At 43.3% G+C, this 27,349-nt stretch overlaps 1 protein-coding gene and 1 pseudogene across 1 annotated transcript in view; both read left to right on the top strand.

Moving 5' to 3' along the window:
* WNT2 (Wnt family member 2) overlaps positions 1 to 12,485 on the top strand; it is a 50,058-nt gene extending 37,573 nt beyond the window's left edge. Inside the window, exon 5 of the mRNA XM_027102106.1 lies at positions 7,864 to 12,485. Coding sequence (XP_026957907.1) covers positions 7,864 to 8,093 — 230 coding nt within the window. The 3' untranslated portion in view covers positions 8,094 to 12,485. The remainder of the gene's footprint in view (positions 1 to 7,863) is intronic.
* LOC113618566 (heterogeneous nuclear ribonucleoprotein A1-like) lies at positions 9,438 to 27,086 on the top strand (annotated as a pseudogene).
* Positions 27,087 to 27,349: the final 263 nt, after the last annotated feature.

Raw genomic sequence — 27,349 nt, forward strand, 5'->3', positions numbered from 1 at the left:
CTATTGGATGACGGGCTTAAGTGAATCTTGCCTTATGCCCTAACGGTCAACATATGGGCTTCTGTCAGCCTGGAGTGGTAGGAATTTCCAAAGATACAGGCCCATCCAGAGAGAGAGAGAGAGAGAGAGTGAGAGCGAGAGAGCGAGTGCCCTTTCTCCAGGTCCCTGAGGTGTGGGTCTGGGAACTATTAGCAAAAGCCCTTCATCCTCCTCTGCTGTCAGGAAGATGCATGTCAGGGGAGACAGAAGTGTTTTTGCACTGGGAACCCTGACTCCATCATTAATTTTATAGCTCTGGGGATGGGATGCTTGATTCTGTAAAGTTCCCTCAGCATTGCTTCACCAAAGGTGCATTATGTGGTCCCAAACTTACGTGATTTAGACTCTCTGATTCTTCATTTTTTCCCCATGCATATGTGAGCTCTTGTGTGAATCAGGGTGAGGAAAACACCTGTGGGAGGAGAGAGGTCCATCTGGCTGGAACCCACACCTTCCCGTGGTTATAGACCGCCCGGATTTTACGGGCACTGACTCTAGGCACATGATCTAATGATAGTGCGGTATGAAGATGATAGATGAAGGTTTGGGTCCGCTGAACCTGAGTCTGTACCACACTGTCTGGGGGTTGGGATCTGTACCCAGGCAGGTCACACATCTGGGCACACTTCACAAACCTAAGGCAAAGGGAAGTCAGGGAGAAGAGCTTCCAACATGTCACTTCTCTTAAGTGAACTGAGCAAATCAAAGTGTAGTAAGAAATAACATTATAAAGCAATATAAATGATCTTTTAAATAAACATGTTAAATCTGAAGCATCTAAATATGTGTTTATCCATTTAACATATCAATTTGGGAGACTAATATTAGGGCCGTTACTCAAAAGTATTTTTTAACTTTCTCCTTTGAAGTATTTTTAGAGCCAGCCACACAGGCTTTGTAGATATTGTATGATGCAAATATTTGACCCATAAAGATCAATTTGGCATTTGGAAATGGCGCAGAGAATCTTAGAATGAAGTCTGAGAAGAGCTAGGTAAGTGATCGAGCTATGCCATTTCATTTTTGGTGAGATGCAGATTGGTGCTATAGGCTTTCCTGAACAGAGAGCTCTGCTTAGGGACGGCTCCTCCCAGAGTCTTCAGTCGTAGCCACATCAGCAACATATATTAGAACCAACTTGGGAGCACGCGTGTTTTGGAGATGTGCGTTCTGGTATTGCAAAGTATTTGGTCTGTCTCATTCCTCAAAAAGGTGCCAGGAATTCAACAGGAATATCAGTACAGGAAAAATGCAGGGTAAGCTACAAATACCACGTTAACAAGCCTTGTTCACTTTCTCACAAGACTTCGGTGTCCTAATTGTCTACGGCATATCATGCATTGGAGGAAAAGGTCCCCTCCAAAAGAGTTATATGTCAGGACCTTTGCAAGTTCTTCAGTTAATAAAATAATGAAGGGAGAGAACAGGAAATCTGCTAAAGCACTGATCACATACTGTTACACATGAGCCTGCTTTCTGGGGCCTGGCAGGACACGAGACCAAATCACAAGGTCAAGAGCTCCATCTCCAAATCCTGACCCTGCCACCTGCTTGCTGTGTGATCTCGGGCAAGTCACTTAACCCCTCTGACCTTCTGTTTCCTCATTTCCAAAACAGTGATGATAATAGTACCTACTTTAAAAGCACTTATGAGAATTAAATGAGATAATACAGGCAAAGGCTTATCCCAGGGCCCGGCCTGTGTAAGTGCTCCACAAATATTGGCCCCAGTTATGAACAAAAAGGAGAGAAAGAGGATAAAAAAGAAGGTAGAGGGGAAAGAAAGAAAGAAGAGGGGAAAAAGAGAAGAAAAGAAAGGATGGAAGAACTTCAGCTCTCTCTGGCTTTGAAAATGTGAAAACTGGCTCTTCTGGTAGGTGTAGCTGGCTTTATTTCCCCAGGGCTCTTGTTATGGCCTAGGTGGGGTCATCAGATCATCTAATGAGTGACTCATTAATTAATAAGTTGATATATTATTTAGAAAAAGAGATCTAAAAGTATATGTCGCAAATATTCAGAACTAAACAAGCAGCCAGGTCATAAAACTCAGTGGTTCCTTTTCATAAAGCACATGTGAGCGCTCTCTCTTTCTGTCTCTCACACACACATATGTGCGTATAATCTTGTGTGTGTATATATATATATATATATATACGTATAGTCTTGATTCTTTTTATTTCAAGAATAATGGTGATGGTGATGTTTTCTGTCTTGCAAAGGCTAATGGGAAGTCCTTATTATAATTTCAATACAGGAAGCAATACCAACAAGTTTTGTGTAGCTTCTGTACTCTGGCAAACTCTCTTTTCAGGGTTTTGATGAAATGGCTCTATATTCTCCTCAAACGGCAGCAAGTGTCAAAACTGCCCTTCCTCCCTGCAGTCTGTCATCAGATCTAATGAGATCCAAACCCCAAAGCAGGGCCAGTTTGTAGTCCTTCACTAAGCAGCCTCGTCCTCCCCTCGGCTGGCCCATCCTGGCGCCGCTGATTCCTCAGAGGGGCCGTTGCTGCTCCAGGCTGCGACCCCACAGCGTTCTCACATCAGTGGCTCTCAACCTTCAAAAACCCATCTCACATTTTCTTCTGGGCCTTCATTATGCCCTGTGTGGGCAGCCAGTGGAGAGTGGTAGGTTCAGATTCATCGTGAATTCCAGCATTGTGTAGCTGAACCCTGAACTGCTGAGAAGGCTCAGTGCCAGAGTCTTTGTCTCCTTTTCTGAAACCACTTCCTAGTTAAGCTCTTGCCAGCGGCCATCACTTTGCTCCTCTCAGAGTTTGGACGATGTTGAGGTCACTTCACTGAACAACCTTCTGTTCAGTTAGAGTCTAGTTCAGTTTGCTGCTTTTGGGGGACAAAACCCACCAGGACCATTAGTCCAGGCTGAGTTAGACCACACGATTCGACCTCCTTAGGCTTGCAAGCCGCCGGGGAAAGACCACGGAGTTCGATGTCAGTAAAAGGCCCACAGCCTGATTCAGGAATGGGACATTTGGCCTCCCTGTCCTGGCCCCTGTGCCCCATAGCCCCAAAGGGGATAAAGAATTCTAATTGCATGGTAATGTATTTATATTCTGATAAATGCATGTCAGTGGAAGTGAGGAATGCTTATTGATGTACACGGCTTATGAACAAAACACATAAAAGGTAAAAACTCAGTTGCCTCTGAGATGGCGGGTGAGAGCACTTTTCACACAACCCCTAGGGCTCTCATTCACACCCAAGGCTTCAGTTGCCACCTCTGCCAAAGATTTCCTCATCGGCATCTCCATCCTGACCTCTCCCCTGAGTCCCAGAGAGGATTTTCAGTGACCATTCCTACCTGTGTGGCACACAGTCACAGCCAACTCAACATGCTGAAAACTAAGCTCGTTATCTTCCCCCAAAGCCTGCCCCTCCCAGGTGTCCCCCACCTCAGGGAATATCACCCGCGGAAACCCCGGCGCTCCCGCCGGAAGCCTGGGAGCACCTCTCCACTCTCCTCAACCTCTCAGCCGCTTGTCCAGTCAGTCGCCACGTCCTGAGGTGCAGCCTTCTCAGCTTCCCTCGAGTCCGTTAACCTCTCCCATTGCCACTACCACTGTCTCCATCCAGGCCACATCGTGTCCTGCCCGGAGTCCTTTATTGGTTTCTAACTGGTCTCCTGGCCTTCACCCTGGCTCCCTTCAATCCAGTCACCCATAGTGATTCTTCTGAAATACAAGTCAAAACATGTCTCCCTTTTGTGTAATAACTCTCAATAGCATTCCTCTGCCCTTGGTTAAAACGTAAACCCCTTGGCCTGTGACACAAGGCCTTTCACAGGCAGCTTCTGCCCACCTCACTGGCTCATCTCCTGCCACTGCCCGCTTGAGCACCACCCTCCAGCTGCGGTGAACACTTTTCCGCTAAGTCTTCGCGTCTGTGGCCTTAGCTGCTGCCTCCTGTTCCTCTTCCTCATTCCCTTCCCCCTTCTCTTCTTGTTATTGAAATATAAAATGCATCCGGCAAAGGGCATGTACCACATGTGTACAGCTAAGCGAACTGTCTCAAATGAGCACCCCCAGGTAACATGTGCCCAGATCAGGACTCTGAAGAGAACAGTACTCCAGAAGCCTCCTTCAGGCCCCTTTTCACTACCTCCCCAAGAGATATCACTACCCTGACTTCTAATGGCACAGACTAGTTTTCCCCACTTTTGCACTTTATATAAATGAAAACTTACACAACGTTATCAGGTAACTCCTGCTGCATAGCAAACCACCAATCAACGGAATGGCCTGAAATCACCTTAAAGTTCCACCTTCAGCTTCATCAGTCCTTGCAGCTCTGCTCTTTTGTCCACTTCATCACCAAGCTTCTTGCAAACTGCCCACACTCTGTCATCACCTGGCCTCTCCTCCTGTTCACTCTTCAATCCACTGCACCCATCCGTATTGTTCCACTGAAGCTGCTGTCATCAAAAGGCACGAGTTACCTCCTTATTGTCGAACCAGACGAACAGTTTTCAGTCTTTTCCTACTTGACACGCCCCACCATCCAACTCACCCTTTAATTCAGTGGGTCACCAAGTCCTAGGGATTCTTCCTCTTCAACCCATCCTGTATTTGTCCTACTTCTGTCTCCACTCATTATCTCTTGCCTGGACTAATCCAACAGCCTCAAGATACCTCCCTGCCCCAAGCCACTCTTCCAGATTTATCATTGCAACATATTTTTCCCTGAATAGAAATCTGGACTTGTTCACCACCCACCATGGAATAAAATCCAAATTGCAGCAAGGCAGGAAGACTCTTTGACCTGTTGCTCCAACCTCTCTTTCCGTGCTTTTTGCCTAACACACACCCTCTGCCTCGGCCACGTTGAATCTGCACAGTCTCTTGTGTATTTGACCTCTGAATTTCTGCTGGGAGGTTCTCTCTCGCCAGAAATGCCTGTCACCCCATTCTCCCCTTCAAATCTTCTATCTATCCTTCACATCATATCTGTAATGCCACCTCCTCTACAAAACCATTAACAGCTCCTTTTCTGATCCTGTTTTCTACTATTATTACTAATAAATATCATTATTATAATATGCTTGGCTTACCCCCCTAGAACATAAAGTCCTCGAGGCAGGCAGGATCTTTGCTTTGTTCACTGATACAGCAGCCCAAGCTCCCAGAACTGTGCCTAGCACATAGTAGGCACTCTTGTTAAATACTTGTTAAGTGAATGAATGGTTAACATTTATTGAGCACTTATTATGCCAGGAGCTTCCAGGCAGAATCTCATTCAGTCCCCACCACAGCCCTATGAGGAAGGAACTGTTTTTATCCCAGTTTTGCATAGGAAGAAACTGAAGCTTAATGAGATTAAGTAACGTGCCCAAGGTCACACAGTTGATACATGGTAAAGCTAGGATTTGAACCCTGATTTGTCCAAGCCCTAAATAACCTCTCTCTACTGTCTTGAGCTTTGCAGTGGTGTTTTTCACAAAACTCTACAGTTGGCTACAGTAGGGCTTCAGCAAATGGAGCAGTTATCTTGAAGTAGTGGAAATAACTCTTTACATATTTATCTCTTTATTATATCATGAGTTCCCTGAGAATAGGAAGTGAATCCTAATTATTTTATTTCCTCATGGCCACCGCCAGAAACCCCAGGTAGCCGCACAGTGTCTCACACATGTTTGCGTTCACTAAATGTTTACTGAATTAAGTAAAGGAGTCTGCTGTTAAGAGAGGCAGCATGTGGCAGCCAGTCCTTTTTGCACAGTCAGGGATTCTGACTACTGTCCCGATGGTTGCCCCGAATCCAGGCCCAGCTGCTGTCTCTTCCAACGCTTTGCTTCTTCAGCACACGATGTAGGCTCAGGGCCATCCCTGGCTAACCCACCCGCCACCCTGACTCCGGCCCTTTGCCGTCCTTCCTGTCCTTATGAAATTGCCCTGCCTGTCTTCCTGCTGTCAGTGGTCTGATCACGCAGAGCAAGTCCTGCCCCCCCTACCCCTCTTCTTGACCCCATGCCCTGCTTGAACCTGGCTGCTTCCTTGGTCATTCTTGACAGGCAGCGCAACATGACATTTATATAGATAATTGGAACACAGGGTGGAATGTGATAAGCACAGAGTCACGAGGCACTGGAGGAGCTATGAAGAGGGAAAAATTCCTAGTTAGATGATGGAGGAATGGAAAATGAAGCCACTGTCTTTTTCATCCCGATAAAAGGTGTTTTTGTTTTGTTTTGTTTTGTTTTTAATAAAGAGTTTAGGTTTGTTGGTTATTTAGGATTGTCAATTGCAAGTAATAGAAACTTGAGTGCTTTAAGCTGAAAGGTGAAATTTATTATAAGGATACAGTCTCTCGAGGTATCCAAAGGTTGGAATGCAGCCAGACCTCAGAGAGAAATGTCCAGAAAATAGTCCAGGGTCTGGGCAGCATTCTCTTTCCATGTCTTATCCTCACTGTCTCTGTACATCTGCCTCGTTCTCGTCTCTCTGTGGTGTCTTCTCGTCCACAGACCTCATCATGGTACATGGCTGCCAATGGCTGCTGTGTTTATACTTGGAATTTGTACTAACTGTCCCCATCAGAACCACAAATCCTCAGGGAAATCTACCTCATTGGCCCGGCTCGAGTCCGGTGCTCACCCCTGGCCCAGTCACCTGCTGCCAAGAGAGCAGGGTCACGTTGTTCACCATGGCTGCCAGGCGCCCTGCTCTGTGCAGAAAGGATCATTGTAAGCTGAGCAGACTCTCTAAAAATGTCCATTACAATTGGTTCTGTTACCAGATAAGGCTCTTGTAAAAGAACTCTGGGTGCCTCCCCAAGAAAAGAACAATTAAGAGGCTTCCTAGGGCTTCCCTGGTGGCGCAGTGGTTGAGAGTCTGCCTGCCGATGCAGGGGTCACGGGTTCGTGCCCCTGTCCGGGAAGATCCCATGTGCCGCGGAGCGGCTGGGCCCGTGAGCCATGGCCGCTGAGCCTGCGCGTCCGGAGCCTGTGCTCCGCAACGGGAGAGGCCACAACAGTGAGAGGCCCGCGTACTGCAAAAATAAATAAATAAATAAAAGGAGGCTTCCTAGCTTTGAGATTCTTTGAGAAACAAATACATAAATATGAATTGCCAAACAGCAAGCATCATCCTAATTAACTAAGACAATGTCCACTAGTCATTTCTAAAAGGCTTTTAACACCAGTTTTGTTTATCAAAGACCTAGAATCCTGGCTTCAACCAGGTGTCTCACACACATCTAGATGACCCACTAGACCAAAGCATGGAAGATAAACCAGGCTGGGCATTGCTCCCTCCTCAAGGCCTTACACAAATGATGCCCACACCTGCCCTTCGGCAACCAGAGTTCTCTTGTCTTTCTAATAAGCCAGTGTAATCAAGTCCGGGGAGACAAAATCCCCACCGTTGGAGGGCTCCATGCCCCAACAAATTCCAACAGAGCTAACTCTGACCACTGCTTCCTTAATGTGATTTAAGGCTGGGAGAGAGAGGACTAGTGTGGCTCCTTCTTTCATCCTGACCTGGCCTTGCCCATTCAGTGACCCATCAATCTGAGGCTGGGTAAGGATAATCTGAAAAGCTTATCCAACTTAGAAGCGGGAATGCTGGAGTCAGGATGTCCAAGGCAGCTCCAAAGCTTCACGTCCATTCTTCCTGGACAGGGTGCTCACTGCTGTTGCCCCCAGGGTTGACACGTGCTCCTGGGCCCACAGAATTGGTGGCACAGCCCCGGGATGTGGTGAGGTGGCATCCGGGCCCCGTCCTGGAGGATGACAACGTAACTCTTCCTCTCGAAGCATACTGTGTTCCACCCACACCATTTCAGTGACACCCCCTGGCTTGTCTTCCAGGCTCCCCGGGTACAGCAGGCCGTGTGTGCAACCTGACTTCCCGAGGCATGGACAGCTGCGAAGTCATGTGCTGTGGGAGAGGCTATGACACCTCCCGCGTCACCCGGATGACCAAGTGCGAGTGTAAGTTCCACTGGTGCTGTGCTGTGCGCTGCCAGGACTGCCTGGAGGCCCTGGATGTGCACACGTGCAAGGCCCCGAAGAGCCCCGACTGGGCGGCTCCCACATGACCCCAGCGGAGGTCACCATCCACCTTCCCTCCCACAAGGACTCCATTGGATCTGCAAGGATGCTGGGCTCTTGGGTTCCCTCTGGGAGATGTTTCCTTAGGCATGTGGCCTTTGTCTCTACGGAAGCCTCTTCCCGCTCCCTGGGGGCCCAGGACGGGGCCCACACGCTGCACATTAAGCATGCCCTATTTTCTCCGACTGCCGGCATCCTGAGGCACGTCTCTTCCTGGTCGCGACGGGCTGTTAGAGGGGGGAGGGGTGGTGGGCCCAGACCACTGTCTCTACCCACCTAGACATTTCCTCTTCTAGAACAGTTGGCCAGAGAGAAAAAGAGTGTCTCAAAGGAGCTTCCTCTGTGTTTTCCAACAAATGTTCACAGTTAAGAAATTCCATACTTCTGTCCGGAGGGTGAAATATAGAAAGTAGGATAAACCCCTACTGAATTAACTTTAATTCTTGAAAAGACCAAGCAAGGCTTTTGCCTGATCAAGTGATTTTCACAGCCACCACCTCTGGGGTGATTGGTAATTGGCTGGAGAAAAATGGCTTTCAATAAACTTTAGGTTTCAAATGCACGCATTTCAAGGCATTTGCTGCCATATTAAAATCTGATGTGACAAGGTGGGTCTGTTGTCCTTTGGTACAGTTTGGAGTCTGTGCAATAGCAAAAGCCTCAGAAAGTGATTGCTTTGCATTACTGTCCACTCAATATAAAGAACTTTTTAGGGAATGAGATCACTTAGAATCTGAAGGGAATTTAAAAGAAAACTGATGATCTGGCAGTATTCTGTAACTGTTGGGTGAAGATGGAGGAAAGTAACCTAGTGAGTGGAATGTCAGAAAACACAACTGTACAGATAAGGGGGAAGGGGGGGAATGAAATTCCTACCTGGTGTGATGCTTGTGGCCCATGGAATTCTGTAACTGAAATGGCTTTAAGAATGAAAACTTTGGGGATGACAAGACCAGGGAACCAAAATGCTGACAGAGAGGTTTCCAGAGCGAGGTCACGCCTGGACAGCTCCAACCATAAGTGGACAACTAAAAGAAGTCGGCCGTGTGCGCAAAGGGGCATCAACTAGTTCCTGTCGCCCTTCAAGCACATTGTAAAGACCTGTCATATTTAATTGTGTTCATTTGACGCTTACAAGATGACAAGATACCATAGCCTAAAGCAAATAACACATAGCCTTGCTTATAAAGTTGGTAACCCTAGTGTATTATATTGCAAACAAATTGTAACTTGGAGACTATATTTAAGGGACCCAGCTGTAATTATGGGAACATCGAAATGCAAATTGTGGCTGGCTTCTGCCCTAAACCGAAAGATGACATCCAAGGAAAATGGAGAGGCTGCCGGCCCCGTTTTATCAGATGAAAGATGTATCAGATGAAAGAAAGGTGAAATACCCGAAGGTACTCCTCATTCCCCCGCTCCAGTTAGGTTCTAGCTCTAAATGTGATCTCTTCACAGAGCTACATTAACTAACAGGATGATTCGTTACGGGCGTCTGGTGTCACATTACTGCTGCTTGCTTACCCTTTGATACTTTGGCCTTCAGGTTCTCTATCCTTGTTTTAGAGCAGGACATTGACACCAAGCCTCTTGGAAATCAACCCTCTGGAGTGCTTTGTCATAATGATATTTGCCTCCTAGCTTTCTTAAAAATGACAGAATTCACCTCTTTTCACTCACTCCCAAACCCTAAAATTAATTGTCTAATTTTTCCAAAGTGGCTCTTCCTTCTTTTTATTCTAAGGATTCAGAGGGTGGGAGGATGGAGCGTGGTGGTGGCTGCTCTGAGCCCAGTGTGGGTCTGGGAGTGGGGAGGGGGGGTGAGTGGGAGGCCGAACAGGGGAGCTCAGTCTTAGTTACACTAAAGCTTGCTGTGGGAGGATGGAGGGGCTTTCTTGGGGGTCCCAAAGCCATCAGCCCCCCTTCCTGCTGGATGAACTGTGAAGTCATAAATCCATGGATATATTTAGACATGGAAAGGATCTTAGAGGACATCTTAGCTCCCCTCAGCCTGTATCTGGGGAAACTGAGACCAAGAGAAGTGAAGGAATCTGTACAAATACCAGCCGTTACCCCGATACTCCCAAAAACAGGACCACACTCTAAGAGTCTTCAAGAAAGTTAAGCACTTTATCTATTAAATGAAACTAGTTTGTCTCAGAATTAACTTGGTGGATTCTAAGCAATTTTAGTGTCTTGAGGGGATGTTCATTGTTTGTTTGTTTGTTTATCCCTGGCATGCTTAGATCTGACTCTCTTCTTATGCTGAAATGCATCCTTCCTGATAAGGAGCAAGGGGACAAGGCATGTCCATGTCCCCTTGCTCATACACTGCCTCTTGCTGCATAAATTGTCCTATTTTGTAAGAGAGACTATGGCAGCCATCTTCAGTGGCAGTAGATGAAGCCACTGTGGAGAGTAAAATAAGAGAGTGAAATATTTTTATCTGCTTTTACTTCTGAAAGAGAAAATCTCCAAATTTTTAAAAAGGTGAAGATAATTTCAAACTTATTTTCTTTAGGGTTTGGTACAGGATCAATATTTCATGACTCTAAAAGATACTAAACTCTTGATTTTCCAGGCTTTTAAGGGAATGTATGGCATGAATTACCCAAAATAAAATAATGAGGGAATCCATTCAGGTCAAATCCCCTTACAAATTCCCTCCCGGTAAATATCTTATTATAAGTGGAAGTTTTCTAAGCTCAAGATGATGCCTACTGATTTTTCTGCCATTTCTGAAGACGTTCCACACAGCAGGAGATCTTCACTAGTTCACTGTAGTTTTCTTAAATAAAGATATAATTGCACATGATTCTCAGACTTAGCAAATGGGTTTTTTTCTTCAATAGATTTGCCTCTGTCAATTGGTCTGTGGTGCCGACTGAACACCCTTTTCAATGTGCGTTCTAGTTACAGCGTCCTGGACAGTGCCTCATGCTCTGAAAGCATTAACACCCTGCCTTAAAGAGACCAGTTTATCCCCTCAAATGGCTTAAACTCAAGCACAAACACCCCCAGTGCCATGACCACACTGGGCTCTGGCTCTGTGCCCCTCAAGGATGGGGGCCCTGGCCTGTTATTGGACCACAGTTACTTCAGGATGGGAGTGGGAGACGCATAGGGCAACCCCAGGCGTAGAACACTGCTTATCTGCTCTGCCTTTTATGGGTGTCACTAGATTGAAATGGGCATCCCAGAAGGATCCACCAAATGGCAAGTTAATCTGCACATGGCCTGATCATGGGAGGGGGAGTGAGAGGGAAAGAGCCAGGTAGCTGTTGCCAAGAGACCAGCTGAGTTTGGTGATGGTGGAGAGTGGCTTTTTCAGCTCTTGTGGGTAACCTCCACCCTTCCTTCTCTGTGGCTTCCCTATCCCCTCCCAGCACCTACTTCCAAGGCATCTGGAGGCCCCTGAGCCTTAGGGCCTCGGGCCGTTGCTCGGCTGTCCATACCTGTTGTCTAGCTCTGCTCCAGGCTGCCAAGGTTAATTTCAAGAGATGTTTTCAATTGTCACGATGATTTGCCTTTTTATAGGAGTTATTATGATGCTTGAAAACATCAGGTATCACGTTTCTTTTTCAAAGAAAGGCAGCTTTAAAGTCAGAAAATCCAACTTCACATGGGCACTTCTCGGCCTTATTAACTTATTAAAGAATCTTACATTGACTCTCTGAGACCTACAGCGGGCCTCTCTCTCAGAGGCAGCCAACATGACCGTGCATGCGCTTGGGCTTGACAGTATTTTCAGGCCAGGATATTTGTTATTACTTCTCACTTATTAAAGGCTGGCCTGGGGCCGGTGTTGTCTCGCTCAGTTAAAGAACATTCATCTCCCCTCTTGCCCACTCTCAAAATAAAGGCTCAGAGAGGTGTCCAATGGACCAGAACCATTCTTTTGTCTATTTACTGTACTTCAACCTGAGTTCCTTATCTTAAGAGCAAGAGTTGTACTCTCAACAAATAGACCTCCCAGTTCCAAAGCTGGTAAATTGCTTTTGTCAGGTCTGTGCTGACCTGCAGAGCAGTCTGCGGGTGTAAGCTGACAGCTAAGGTGTGCTGATTTTGACCTTATCCTTACCTAGGCAGAGAAAATTTTCACTCATCCATGAGAATGTTCTTTACATTTTTCTGGGGATCAGCAAGGTGACAGGTGGTTTGCAAAGCCCAACATGATCGTTATTTTTCTAAATTGTAGTTGTTCCAGCTCTCGTTTTTTTTTTCCTGAGGTTCACATGGATTTCTTGTTTAACCAAACCTCCCACTTCCACCAGCTAATAAAAGTGTCACGCAGATTGTTACAAAGAACTATTGTTATTTACAAGTCTACATCTTCTGTGAAATCAAAATATAATAAAGCGAATTTTCGGTGTTGACTTTGTTATTCTAAACTCGCGATAGTCTTGCCAAACCCTCTGGTGAAAAGAAATCCCTTCAGGTTACGGAAACCATCTTTTCTCAGGACCACCCTTAACACAACTTGATTAAGAGGCGTCTTTCAAGTATGTAAAGATTTTCAGGGAAGGCAATTGACTTACCTCACTGATAACTACAATTCACAGGTAAGACATATTCTAGATTGAAAAATTACCCCAGGTTTTCACCTGTGTTCTCCTGTGGTTGCTACCTAAGTGCTTGCCCCCTCTTGGCACCAGCATGCTTTGGCAGCGTTTATAAGTTCAGTGTCTCTCCACAGCAGCTAGACGCATCCCCATCAACTTCTCCATATTATTTTCCAGACAAGTGCTTGCTCTCAGCTAAATGTTTCTTTTCTCAGCTTGATTAAAAACATACAAGATCCCTCACCCCTTCATTGAGATCTGTGCATCCTGATGGTATTTGCCACTTACATACAAGCAGCAAAAGCTCAGAAAATGGAAATAAACTCTCCCACAGCAAGGGAAATCCACTCCTCCCCCCATTTTCTCTTCCTTGATGAGCTATATTTTGGGGTGACCTGACTAAACAAGGTGCTGACTGTACGTCAAGCACCCCAAGGTGACCAGCCCCCTAGTCAGGCTGCTCCTGGCCCCTCTAGGATTCATTCCTAGAAACTCCCACACTTGCACGATTTGAAGAAGAGGTGGTGACACAACACATGTGTCTGTGTGTGTTTTTCAAAGGGCATTTCCCCGAAATATTCTTTGCCCAGACACTGTCAGTGCAATTCCCTTTTTATCTAAGCTTTTGTGTGACAGGGCTGTCCTGCACATGGTAGGACCTTTAGAAGCAACCCTCGTCTCTAATCACTGGATGCCAGGACCGTGCTCCCTAGTGTGACAACCAGAAGTGTCTCCAGACATTGCCAGATGTCCCAGGTGGGGTGGTGGGAGCGACGGGTGATAGTGAAACCGCTCCCGGGTGAGAACCAAAGATCTAACACTTCAAGTCCTCTTAGTAAAATGGCAGTGTGTTTTCAGAAGTTGGAGGCTGAATTCTTCTTAGGAACTCCTCAGTTTCACGACCCTCAGGGACAAAAAGCCCAAGATATGGCCTGGAGCTGGAGGAGTGAGAACGTTCTAGCTCTGCCTAAAATAGTTGAGTGATTTTGAGTTCTTCAGGACAGAAGAGGGGTAATAGTCAAGAGGGGTCGCTGCAAAATGGAGAAAGTCTGAGTTTCAAGCAGATATGGTGAGACTTTCCAGTGGAGAGCCTGGGTGGGTTAGCAGCTACAGGTTGTTCACTGCACACACACACACACACACACACACACACACACACACACACACACACACACTGCCTAGACTCATGTGGGTGGTATTTTAGTGGAGTGAAGGAATTCAGAGAGTTGTCCAACATGTGCCAACGAAGATGGGAAAGGGCCAGCGTCTGCAGGATGCAAGGTGGGGTAGAGTGGAGGAAGAAAGACGCTGGGTGATAGACAAAATGAAGGGTCACCTCAGTGGGCTGGAGAACTTGGGGCAGATGACAACTGGCTAAAGGAAGGAAACAGAAAGCCTGTCTTCTTTTACTTGACAATTTTTCATGGGCCAAACTGGATTTCTGTTTAGGCTACCCAAAGAAGTAAAGAGCAGATGAGAACCACTTGGATGAACAAAAGAACGCTTCATCTGTTCCTTCATCCTATGATCCAGTTCTAGATAATACAGCATGAGTAAAATCTGATCAACCAGACCAATTTACCATTTAGACTATTTTTGGACTCAACTTGATTTTGTCATTTCCGAGTACTGACTAACCCTGTGAAAGCCCCTGTAACTGAATCACAGGCTCTGGATTTCCCCAGGTAGTGCACGCAATCCTATCTTAATAGCATTGCCGGCTTTCCTAAGTTCCACACATGAGAGGAATCACATTACTGCCTGTAAACCCAATTCAAATACTTCAATGATGAAGATGCTCACACTGCTTACTTGGGCAGAGGCTAGGGAGTTTGGCAAACCCATCTGTAAATGTTCAGGGGCTTCATGTTGCAGGTGGAGGTTGCACACCAGCCGAACAAATAGCAGGAAATACAGAAAATGAAATCTGAACTGGAGTCTCCAAATGTCTACCCGCCCACATAAATTGGTATCTGCCCCTTGATCATTATTCTCCAATAGTAATGAAGACTTCATGAAAGGCCTTGAACTCTGAGTTGTCACTGTGGAGCTGTGCTTAATCAAGACAAATATTCCCAGCCTAAGAGTATGACTAGAAGAAGGAAGGAGTAGGGGTTTAATTTTCTTATGTATTGTTATAACTATAAACAATGCCTTATCTTCTCAACAACTCTCGTGAAATAATAAGCACTTGTGTTTTTTAAAGAATCTACACCAGTCCTTGGAGATTTTATTAGAATCATGATTCACAGATGAGAAAGTGTCCTCCTCTACAGTGTTTAGTAACACTGTATGTCTCTGGCTATTAACCATTCATTCATTGGTGATTTTCCTTTATTTTTTCTGAACTGACTGATTGGCTCAAGAGGATCCCTCTGGTTTGGATATCATAGACATATAATTAAACAGTTTCTGAAAACTATGTTGTTCTGTCGTATGGAGATGGGACTTCAAGAGAGCAGTGAGAATCCCTCCAGGATTCATGGAATCACAGAATGTCACATTTGGAAGGAACGACGCACATAATTTATTCCCACCTCTGCATTTTATTCATGGGAAAACAAAAGAAATTTCATGGCTTGGACTGTGATGTAAGCAAGACACTCTGAATCATCTTCAGGCAAGAACAGTTATTTTTCATTCCATCAATGTGTACTGAGCATCTCCTGTGAGTCAACTGCTGTGCTCCATGCTGGAAATGCAGCAGTAACTAAGACAGACATGCCCTTTCCCAGACCCTTCTGGGAGGCTACACGGGATATGTGTAGTTTACTTTTTACTTTACAAGCACTTTCACATGCAGGGTTAGATCTAGTCCTTAGGACCACCCTTAGATATAGATATGATTATCCTCTTTTTTTAGATGAGGTAAGTTTCAGAGAAATTTAGTAATTTGCCCAAGATCATAAAAGGGCTTATAGGAGGGAGAGCCTGGACTCAAATATTTGTTTTCTAAGTCTCACTCCAGTGATCTCTCCAGTACACCAGAGCTCTCTCTGATTAAAACTCAACGAGAAGGGCTTCCCTGGTGGCACAGTGGTTGAGAGTCCGCCTGCCGATGCAGGGGACACGGGTTCGTGCCCTGGTCCGGGAAGATCCCACATGACGCGGAGTGGCTGGACCCGTGAGCCATGGTCGCTGAGCCTGCACGTCCGGAGCCTGTGCTCCGCAATGGGAGAGGCCGCAACAGTGAGAGGCCCACGTACCGCAAAAAATAAAAAAAAAAACAAAAACTCAAGGAGAAGTATTCTGTCCAATGGGCTAGTGAAAACTGCTTAGTTGGTTCCATGACCATATTTTCCAGCAGACGTGTGGACTGCCAAAGGACTTCTGACTTCATTTATGTGCAATCCAGACAGCAAATCATATGTACAGTCACACGTAAAAGAACTCTACCAGAAAGTGACTTGTAATTGTACATTTAACAGGGCACTTATATTTAAAATAAAGTAGTTTTGAGATTCTTCTAGAAAATCTAAGATTTCTGGTCATAAGAAGTCTATTTACTCTGTCATATGGAGATTGACTCCACAACTGAAGAGGGTTCAGAAATATTATGTATCAATTCCAACATTGTATGAATTATGATTTATTCAAGAGTATTTTCCAGGCTTCCCTGGTGGCACAGTGGTTAAGAATCCGCCTGCCAATGCAGGGGACATGGGTTCAAGCCCTGGTCCAGGAAGATCCCACATGCCGTGGAGCAACTAAGCCTGTGCGCCACAGCTACTGAGCCTGCATTCTAGAGCTCACGAGTCACAACTACTGAGCCTGCGTGCCACAACTACTGAAGCCTGCGTACCTGAGCCTGCACTCTGCAACAAGAGAAGCCACCACCATAAGAAGCCACGCACCGCAATGAAGAGTAGCCTCCACTCTCCACAACTAGAGAAAGTCCGCACGCAGCAACAAAGACCCAATGCAGCCAAAAATACATAAATAAATAAATTTATATTAAAAAAAAGAGTATTTGCCAAATTCCTATCTAATAAGTGATTACTCAAGTTGAGTAACATGTCAATAGTTTTTAAAAATATTTTTCATAATAGTCTTGCCCTTTTACCCTAAAGAAGGGAGACAGTTAAAATTTTCTTAACAACATTGCCCAAGAAAAAAAAATTCAGAATTGTATTCAAATGTAAGAATGTATTTCAAAATATTTTGAAGGCACAAAGTGCTTATAAATATGATATTAGCATCTATTAGCAATAATAATATTTTACCTTGTTTAACATGAAGTATGGATGGTCTTTCTCTCCATAAAGCAAACTGGGAATATTTGTATAATCCTAGATTATTAGATAATGTTTCTAGGAGCAACAGGTGATCTCTGCTGTACCTTCCGGTCTAGAAACAGTCCAGCAGGGCTGGAGCAGTACATATTGTTGGCACTGACCTCCAATTGATGTCTAATCTACGACTCATTTAGTCGAGCCTTGTGGTTGGGATTGCTTCTGATGGTGGCCAAATCAGCAAAAGGAAATTCTCTTTAGAATGTAAAGGAACCAAGGATAAGTCCTTACATGAATATATGAGGAGTGTAGGAGAGCAAGAGAGAATCTTTGTCTAGATAGAATGTTAAGCAATGGGCTAGGGGAGAGGGTGGAGAATTTTTATTACAATTATTCTAAAAGCGTATGGAATAGATTTACACTCATGTTTATTCATGATGAAAAAAAAAACCTGCCCCCAGATATGCATTTTAATTTGTGAGAAAACTGCTAAGCAATGTGAGATCATGGAGAAGGCGGTCCTTAAAATAAATAAGTAAATAAAATCTAGGGAATGTAATCCTGCCTAGAATGTGATTCATTCTTTTGGAGCAATAAGTGAAATGATGTCCAAAAGCAATTTTCATATTTCTTGGACATGTAAGCAATTTTCCTTGTACAACTATAGCAGAATCAGATCCCTAGGTAGATTATATAGACAACCATGAGGGGAACAACTCACCCCGAAATGTCATTTTTCTTTCATTGTTCCAGAATGGGGCTTAAAATTCTCACCCTTACCAATGCTGCCTGGGGATGAAGAAACTACGTTAGGAACTTTTCTTTTAAAATGCATGAACTGGGGGGACCTTCAAGATGGCGGAGGAGTAAGACATGGAGATCACCTTCCACCCCACAAATACATCAAAAATACATCTACATGTGGAACAACTCCTACAGAACACCTACTGAACGCTGCCAGAAGACCTCAGACTTCCCAAAAGGCAAGAAAATCCCCACGTACCAGGGTAGGGCAAAAGAAAAAAGAAAAAACAGAGACAAAAGAACAGGGACGGGACCTGCATCTGTGGGAGGAGCTGTGAAGGAGGAAAAGTTTCCACACACCAGGAAGCCCCTGCACTGGTGGAGACGGGGGTGGGGGGGGGTGGTGGTGAGCGGGGTGGGGGGAAAGCTTCAGAGCCAAGGAGGAGAGCACAGCAACAGGGGTGCAGAGGGCAAAGCGGAGAGATTCCCGCACAGAGGATCGGTGCTGACCAGCACTCACCAGCCTGGGAGGCTTGTCTGCTCACCCACCAGGGCAGGTGGGGGCTGGGAGCTGAGGCTCAGGCCTTGGAGGTCAGATCCCAGGGAGAGGACTGGGGTTGGCTGCGTGAACACAGCCTGAAGGGGGCAAGTGTGCCACACCTAGCTGGGAGGGAGTCCGGGAAAAATTCTGGAACTGCCTAAGAGGCAAGAGACCATTGTTTCGGGGTGTGTGAGGAGAGGGGATTCCTTCCCCCATGTGCCCACAGAAGGCAGAGCACCACCTAAGCAAGCTCCAGAGAGAGGCGCAAGCCATGGCTATCAGCTTGGACCCCAGAGACGAGCATGAAATGCTAACACTGCTGCCGCTGCCACCAAGAAGCCTGTGTGCAAGCACAGGTCACTACCCACACCCCCCTTCCTGGGAGCTTGTGCAGCATGTCACTGCCAGGGTCACGAGATCCAGGGACAACTTCCCTGGGAGAATACACAGCGCTACTCAGGCTGTTGCAACGTCATGCTGGCTTCTGCCACCACAGGCTCGCCCTGCATTCCAGTTATGACTACTGTACCCCTCCCTCTTCCTGGCCTGAGAGAGCAAAATAGCCCTAATCAACCTCTGCTTTAACCCCCTCCTGTCTGGGCAGGGAAAAGATGCCTGAGGGCAACCTACATGCAGAGGTGGGGCCAAAAGAGCCCCAGGAGCTGTGCAAACAAAGAAAAGAAAGGGAAATCTCTCCTAGCAAGCTCAGGAGCAGCGGATTAAATCCCCACAATCAACCTGAGGTACCCTGCATCTGTGGAATACCTGAAGAGACAACAAATGTTCCCAAAATTGAGGCGGTGGACTTTGGGAACAACTACAGACTTGGGCTTTGCTGTCTGCAACTGATTGGTTTCTGATTTTTATGTTTATCTTAGTTTAGTTTTTAGTGCTTGTTATCATTGGTGGATTTGTTTATTGGTTTGGTTGCTCTTTTCCTTTTTTTTATTTTTAAATTCTATTATTTTTAATTTTATTATTTTTAATTTTATTATGTTTTATTATTATTTTATTTCATTCTTTCTTTTCTTTTTTTCTCTTCCTTTTCTTCTGAGCCATGTGGCTGACAGGGTATTGGTGCTCTGGCTGGGTGTCAGGCCTGAGCCTCCAAGGTGGGAGAGCCGTGTCCAGGACATTGGACCACCAGAGACTTCCTGGCCCTTCGTAATATCAATCAGTGAGAGCTCTCCCAGAGATTTCCATCTCAACACTGAGATGCAGCTCCACCAAATGGCCAGCAAGCTGCAATGCTGGATGCCCCATGCCAAACAACTAGCAAGACAGGAACACAACTCCGCCCATTAGCAGAGAGGCTGCCTGAAATCATACTAAGACAAAGACACCCCAAAACACAGCACCGGACACGGGCCTGCCCACCAGAACACAGGCACCAGTCCCTTCCACCAGGAAGCCTACACAAGCCACTGAACCAACCTCACCCACTGGGGGCAGACATCAAAAACAACAGGAACTACAAACAAGCAGCCCGTGAAAGGGAGAGCCCAAACACAGTAAGTTAAACAAAATGAGAAGACAGAGAAGTATGCAGCAGATGAAGAAGCAAGGTAAAACCCCACCAGACCAAACAAATGAAGAGGAAATAGGCAGTCTACCTGAAAAAGAATTCAGAATAATGATAGTAAAGATGATCCAAAATCTTGGAAATTGAATACAGAGAATGCAAGAAACATTTAACAAGGACCTAGAAGAACTAAAGAGCAAACAAATGCAATAAATGAACAACACAATAAATGGAATTAAAAATTCTCTAGAAGGAATCAATAGCAGAAAAACTGAGGCAGAAGAATGGATAAGTGACCTGGAAGATAAAATAGTGGAAGTAACTACCACAGAGCAGAATAAAGAAAAAAGAACGGAAAGAATTGAGGACAGTCTCAGAGACCTCTGGGACAACATTAAACACATCAACATTCGAATAAGAGGGGGTCCCAGAAGAAGAAGAGAAAAAGAAAGGGTCTGAGAAAATATTTGAAGAGCTTATAGTTGAAAACTTCCCTAACATGGGAAGGGAAATAGTCAATCAAGTCCAGGAAGCGCAGAGAGTCCCATACAGGATAAATCCAGGGAGAAACAAGCCAAGACACATATTAATCAAACTATCAAAAATTAAATACGAAGAAAAAATATTAAAAGCAGCAAGGGAAAAGGAACAAATAACATACAAGGGAATCCCCATAAGGTTAACAGCAGATCTTTCAGCAGAAACTCTGCCAGCCAGAAAGGAGTGGCAGGACATATTTAAAGTGATGAAAGGGAAAGAGTACAACCAATGTTACTCTACCTAGCAAGGATCTCACTCATCAACAGAGAAACTAAAACCTCTACAGACAAGCAAAAGCTAAGAGAATTCAGCACCACCAAACCAGCCTTACAACAAATGCTAAAGGAACTTCTCTAGGCAGGAAACACAAGAGAAGGAAAAGACCTACAATAACAAACACAAAACAATTAAGAAAATGGTAATAGGAACATACATATCAATAATTACCTTAAATGTAAATGGATTAAATGCTCCAACCAAAAGATATAGACTGGCTGAATGGATACAAAAACAAGACCCATATATATGCTGTCTACAAGAGACCCACCTCAGACCTAGGGACACATACAGACTGAAAGTGAGGGGATGGAAAAAGATATTCCATGCAAATGGAAATCAAAAGAAAGCTGGAGTAGCAATTCTCATATCAGACAAAATAGACTTTAAAGAATATTATAAGAGACAAAGAAGCACACTACATAATGATCAAGGGATCAATCCAAGAAGACATAACAATTGTAAATATTTATGCACCCAACATAGGAGCAACACAATACATAAGGCAAATGCTAACAGCCTTAAAAGGGGAAATCAACAGTAACACAATCATAGTAGGGGGCTTTAACACCCCACTTACACCAATGGACAGATCACCCAGAATGAAAATAAATAAGAAAACAGAAGTTTAAAATGACACATTAGACAAGATGGACTTAACTGATATTTATAGGACATTCCATCCAAAAACAACAGAATACACTTTCTTCTCAAGTGCTCATGGAGCATTCTCCAAGATAGATCATATCTTGGGTCACAAATCAAGCCTCAGTAAATTTAAGAAAATTGAAATTGTATCAAGTATCTTTTACAACCACAACACTATGAGACTAGATATGAACTACAGGAAAAAACTCTGTAAAAAATACAATACATGAGGGCTAAACAATATGCTACAAAATAACCAAGAGATCACTGAAGAAATCAAAGAGGAAATCAAAAAACACCTAGAAACAAATGACAATGGCCCAAAACCTATCAAAAGCAGTTCTAAGAGGAAAGTTTACAGCAATACAATCCTACCTCAAGAAACAAGAAAAATCTCAAATAAACAACTGAACCTTACACCTAAAGCAATTAGAGAAGGAACAAAAACACACGCAAAGTCAGCAGAAGGAAAGAAATCATAAAGATCAGATCAGAAATAAATGAAAAAGAAATGAAGTAAACAATAGCAAAGATCCATAAAACTAAAAGCTGGTCCTTTGAGAAGGTAAACACAGTTGATAAACCATTGGCCAGACTCACCAAGAAAAAAAGGGAGAAGACTCAAATCAACAGGTTTAGAAATGAAAAAGGAGAAATAACAACTGCCACTGCAGAAATAAACAGGATCATGAGAGATTACTACTAGCAACTATATGCCAATAAAATGAACAACCTGGAAGAAATGGACAAATTCTCAGAAAAGCATAATCTTCCAGTACTGAACCAGGAAGAAATAGAAAATATGAACAGATGAATCACAAGCACTGAAATTGAAACTGTGATTAAAAATCTTCCAACAAACAAAAGCCCAGGAGCAGATGACTTCAGAGGTGAGTTCTATCAAACATTTAGAGAAGAGCTAACACCTACCCTTCTCAAACTCTTCCAAAATATAGCAGAGGGAGGAACACTCCCAATCTCATTCTATGAAGCCACAATCACCAAAACCAGACAAAGATGTCACAAAAAAGAAAGCTACAGGCCAATATCACTGATGAACATAGATGCAAAAATCCTCAACAAAATACTAGCAAACAGAATCCAACAGCACAATAAAAAGATCATACACCATGATCAAGTGGGGTTTATCCCAGGAATGCAAGGATTCTTCAATATATGCAAATCAATCAATGTGATACACCATATTAAAAAACTGAAGGATAAAAACCATATGATAATCTCAATAGATGCAGAAAAAGCTCTCAACAAAATTCAACACCCATTTATGATAAAAAATCTCCAGAAAGTAGGCAGAGAAGGAACCTACCTCAACATAATAAAGGCCATATATGACAAACCCACAGCCAACATCGTTCTCAATGGTGAAAAACTGAAACCATTTCCTCTAAGATCAGGAACGAGACAAGGTTGCCCACTCTCACGGCTATTATTCAACATAGTTTTGGAAGTTTTAGCCACAGCAATCAGAGAAGAAAAAGAAATAAAAGGAATCTAAATCAGAAAAGAGGAAGTAAAGCTGTCACTGTTTGCAGATGACATGAAACTATACATAGAGAATCCTAAAAATGTTACCAGAAAACTACTAATCAATGAATCTGTTAAAGTTGCAGGATACAAAATCAATGCATAGAAATCTCTTGCATTCCTATACACTAATGATGAAAAGTCTGAAAGACAAATTAAGGAAACACTCCCATTAACCACTGCAGCAAAAAGAATAAAATACCTAGGAAAAAACCTACCTAAGGAGATAAAAGTTCTGTATGCAGTAAACTGTAAGACACTGATGAGTGCAATTAAAGATGATAAAAACAGATGGAGAGATATACCATGTTCTTGGATTGGAAGAATCAACATTGTGAAAATGACTCTACTACCCAAAGCAATTTACAGATTCAATGCAAGCCCTATCAAACTACTAATGGCATTTTTTCAGAGAACTAGAACAAAAAATTTCACAGTTTGTATGGAAACAAAAAAGACCCCAAATAGTCAATGCAATCTTGAGAATGAAAAACGGAGCTGGAGGAATCAGGCTCCCTGACTCAGACTATACTACAAAGCTACAGTAATCAAGATAGTATGGTACTGGCAAAAAAAACACCTGAAATATAGATCAATGGAACAGGACAGAAAGCCCAGAGATAAACCCATGCACATATGGCCAACATATCTGTGCTAAAGGTGGCAAGAATATACAATGGAGAAGAGACAGCCTCTTCAATAAATGGTGCTGGGACAACTGGACCGCTACATGGAAAAGAATGATATTAGAATACTCTCTAACACCATACACAAAAATAAACTCAAAATGGATTAAAGACCTAAATGTAAGGCCAGACACTATAAAACTCTTAGAGGAAAACAGAGGCAGAACACTCTATGACATATGTCACAGCAAGATCCTTTTGGACCCACCTCCCAGAGAAATGGAAATTAAAAAAAAAAACTAAACAAATGGGACCTAATGAAACTTAAAAGCTTTTGCACAGCAAAGGAAACCTTAACAAGATGAAAAGACAACCCTCAGAATGGGAGAAAATATTTGCAAATGAAGCAACTGACAAAGGATTAATCTCCAAAATTTACAAGCAGCTCATGCAGCTCAATATCAAAAAAAAACCCAATCCGAAAATGGGCAGAAGAGCTAAATAGACATTTCTCCAAAGAAGGTATACAGACGGCCAGCAAACATATGAAAGAGCGCTCAACATCACTAATCATTAGAGAAATGAAATCAACACCACCATGAGGTATCACTTCACACTGTTCAGAATGGCCATCATCAAAAAACCTGCAAACAATAAATGCTGGAGAGGGTGTGGAGAAAAGGGTACCCTCTTGCACTGCTGGTGGGAATGTAAATTGATACAGCCACTATGGAGAACAGTATGGAGGTTCCTTAAAAAACTAAAAATAGAACTACCATATGATCCAGCAATCCCCCTACTGGGCATATACCCTGAGAAAACCATAATTCAAAAAGAGATATGTACCACAATGTTCATTGTAGCTCTATTTACAACAGCCAGGACATGGAAGCGACCTAAGTGTTCATCGACAGATGAATGGATAAAGAAGATGTGGCACATATATACAATGGAATATTACTCAGCCATAAAAAGAAATGAAATTGAGTTATTTGTAGTGAGGTGGATGAACCTAGAGTCTGTCATACAGAGTGAAGTAAGTCAGAAAGAGAAAAACAAATACCATATGCTAACATATATATGGAATCTAAAAAAAGAAAAAAAAAGGTTCTGATGAACCTAGAAGCAGGACAGGAATAAAGACGCAGAGGTAGAGAATGGACTTGAGGACACAGGGCGGGGGAAGTGTAAGCTCGGATGAAGTGAAAGAGTAGCACTGACATATATACACTACCAAATGTAAAATAGATAGCTAGTGGGAAGCAGCTGCACGGCACAGGGAGATCAGCTCAGTGCTTTGTGACCACCTAGAAGGGTGGGATAGGGAGGGTGGGAGGGAGGCACAAGAGGGAGGGGATATGGGGACATACGTATACATATAACTGATTCACTTTGTTATACAGCAGAAACTAATACAACATTGTAAAGCAATTATAGTCCCACAAAGATGTTAAAAAATAACAAATGAAATGCATGAATATTATTGAGCTTTATTCCTTAAGTCAACAATTATTATTCAACAAAATCTGGCACAATTTACCATCTATCAAATGGTATTTTCCCCAGTGTTGGGGAAACAGCATTGAAAAGGCAGATGATATAAATCAGAATTCTCTTTCTGGTAATATAGCAGACAAAATATCCCCCAAAGAAGCCTTTTGCTGCAAAATGTCTAGAAATTCAACAGAAGGTAAAATAAGCATCCTTCGAAATGTGTAAGTGAATTCTTCCCACCCCGACACTCAAATACAGGAAAGCTCCAAAGCCCAAAAATAAAGAGCAAACTGAAAACTCAAGTTCTGGTGCCCGAGTGGAAGTCTACTAATCTCTGCCTCTAGAAGATTGGCCATGTCAGTGCAGGAAACAAGGTTTGGAGTCTTCTTGAAGTGAGGAATTGGAATTAGGACACAACATCCAATCCTTTCCCATGTAAAGTCAGAACCTTCAAAAAGGGCTATACAATCAGTAAAGGAAAAACCTGACCACTAGGCACAAGGAGTCAACTGCGAACTTTGTTTGCTATGAAATGAGATTAGGGTAGGGAAATATAAATTAGTTAATGAATTAATTAAATTTATAGCTCTGACCATTTACAACTACCAGTCTCTCCTCATCTTAGTTTGAAGTTAGAATTTACATAACTTGTTCCAGGAATTGCCTACCCAAGAAATTAACCTAAAAAAAATTCTAGATTGAGGTGCCCAGCAGATGCAAGAACAAAACCTTTCAGCGGGTCACACTTTCAACCAGGCTTGTAGAGGATTCTCCTAGGTAAAACTTCACCAAACCTGAGTTTATAATCTAAAACTACAAAACATGCCACAGAATAAGACTACAAGATTGAGAGTAACAGAAAAAACAAACCACAGACTTAGATACTCAAGAATATTAGATAATAAAATTATTATACACAGACTACAAAACAAATCTGTTTAAGGATGGTAAAAGAAACTACAAAATGAATAATAATAAAATAATAATACTTAAAGGAAAAAGATTTAGTTAAAAGATAATTGAAAAGCATTAAAAAGAACATCTAGAAATTAAAAATATAATCACTGATATTACAAACTAAGTGATTTTCTACCTGTGGCCACAGCTGAGGGAGTATTGTTAAAGGCTTCCTTCTACTGCCATCATGTCTAATTCAGTCTCCCAAAGAGCTCAAAGAGCCACGTAAGCCCTTTGTTAAAGGTTTGAACTTAAAAAAAAAACAACTGTGAGAGACTGAGGAGCCATGGGGAACACCCACAGACTGTGTGGTAATGGAAGATTCAAACACCAAGCACTTCATAAGCTTTGGGTTTTGACATGTGCCACTGTGGTGCAAGCAGATGCATCATGAATGCAAGGCCACACAGGTGGATGGAAGAGCTGTGAACCAAAGAAGGCTGTCTCCAGAGAAGGTTTTCAAAGACTAGGTGCCCACTTACCTATGAAAAAGACCTTTGTCAGTAGCAATGAAAACAACATTGAAGAATATCGTGTAGGAGATTAATCTGAGCAGTATAGGAAGAATGAAATGACTGAAATCATTACAGTCTAGGGAAGTGACAAGAAGAGAGCCTTTGCTTTTATAACTTTAGATGACCATAACTCCATGGATAAGACTGTCATTCAGAAATGCCATCTTGTGAATAACCATAACTGTGAAGTAAGGAGAGTCCTGGATAAGCAAGAGACGGATAGTGCCTCATTCAATTCAAAATGGTTCTAAAAATTTTGGCAGGAGGTTGTTTTAGAGGGAATGGCAACTTTGGTCATGGAGGAAACTTCAGTGTTGTGATAGCTTTGCTGGCAGCCATGTTGGTGATGAATTTGACGGCAATAGTGGATTTGGTAAGAATGCAAGTAGTTTTGGAAATGATGGAAGCTACAATGACTTTGACAGTTACAACAATCAATCTTCAAATTCTGGACCCATAAAGGAAGGAAACTTTGGAGGCAGAAGTTCTGGTCCTTATGGTGGTGAAGGCCAATACTTTGCCAAACCACAAAACTAATATGGTTATGGGTCTTCCAGCAACACAGGTAGTTATGGAAGTGTAGAAGATTTTAATTACAGTTAAGAAAAAAAAAAAAAAAAAAAAAAACCTTAGCAGAAAAGGAAAGCCAGAGAAGGGACAAAAAGCTATAGGTTACAACAGGTGTGTAAACTCAGCCAATCATAGTGGCAGACCCTAACTGCTACAAGGAAAAAAAGAAAAAAAAGAGGGTCCGTATTTGTGACTAACTGTATAACAAGTATTTTAGTTGTTTTTTTAAAACATCTTTATTGGAGTATAATTGCTTTACAATGTTGTGTTAGTTTCTGCTGTATAACAAAGTGAATCAGTTATATGTATACAAATAGCCCCATATCCCCTCCCTCTTGCGCCTCCCTCCCACCCTCCATATCCACCCCCCAGGTGGTCACAAAACACTGAGCTGATCTCCCTGTGCCATGCAGCTGCTTCCCACTAGCTATCTATTTTACGTTTGGTAGTGTATATATGTCCATGCCA

The sequence above is a fragment of the Aethalodelphis obliquidens genome, unplaced genomic scaffold, assembly GCF_003676395.1.
Source record: "Aethalodelphis obliquidens isolate GAN/ISIS:26980383/991018 unplaced genomic scaffold, ASM367639v1 scaffold5, whole genome shotgun sequence".
Lineage (NCBI taxonomy): Eukaryota > Metazoa > Chordata > Mammalia > Artiodactyla > Delphinidae > Aethalodelphis > Aethalodelphis obliquidens.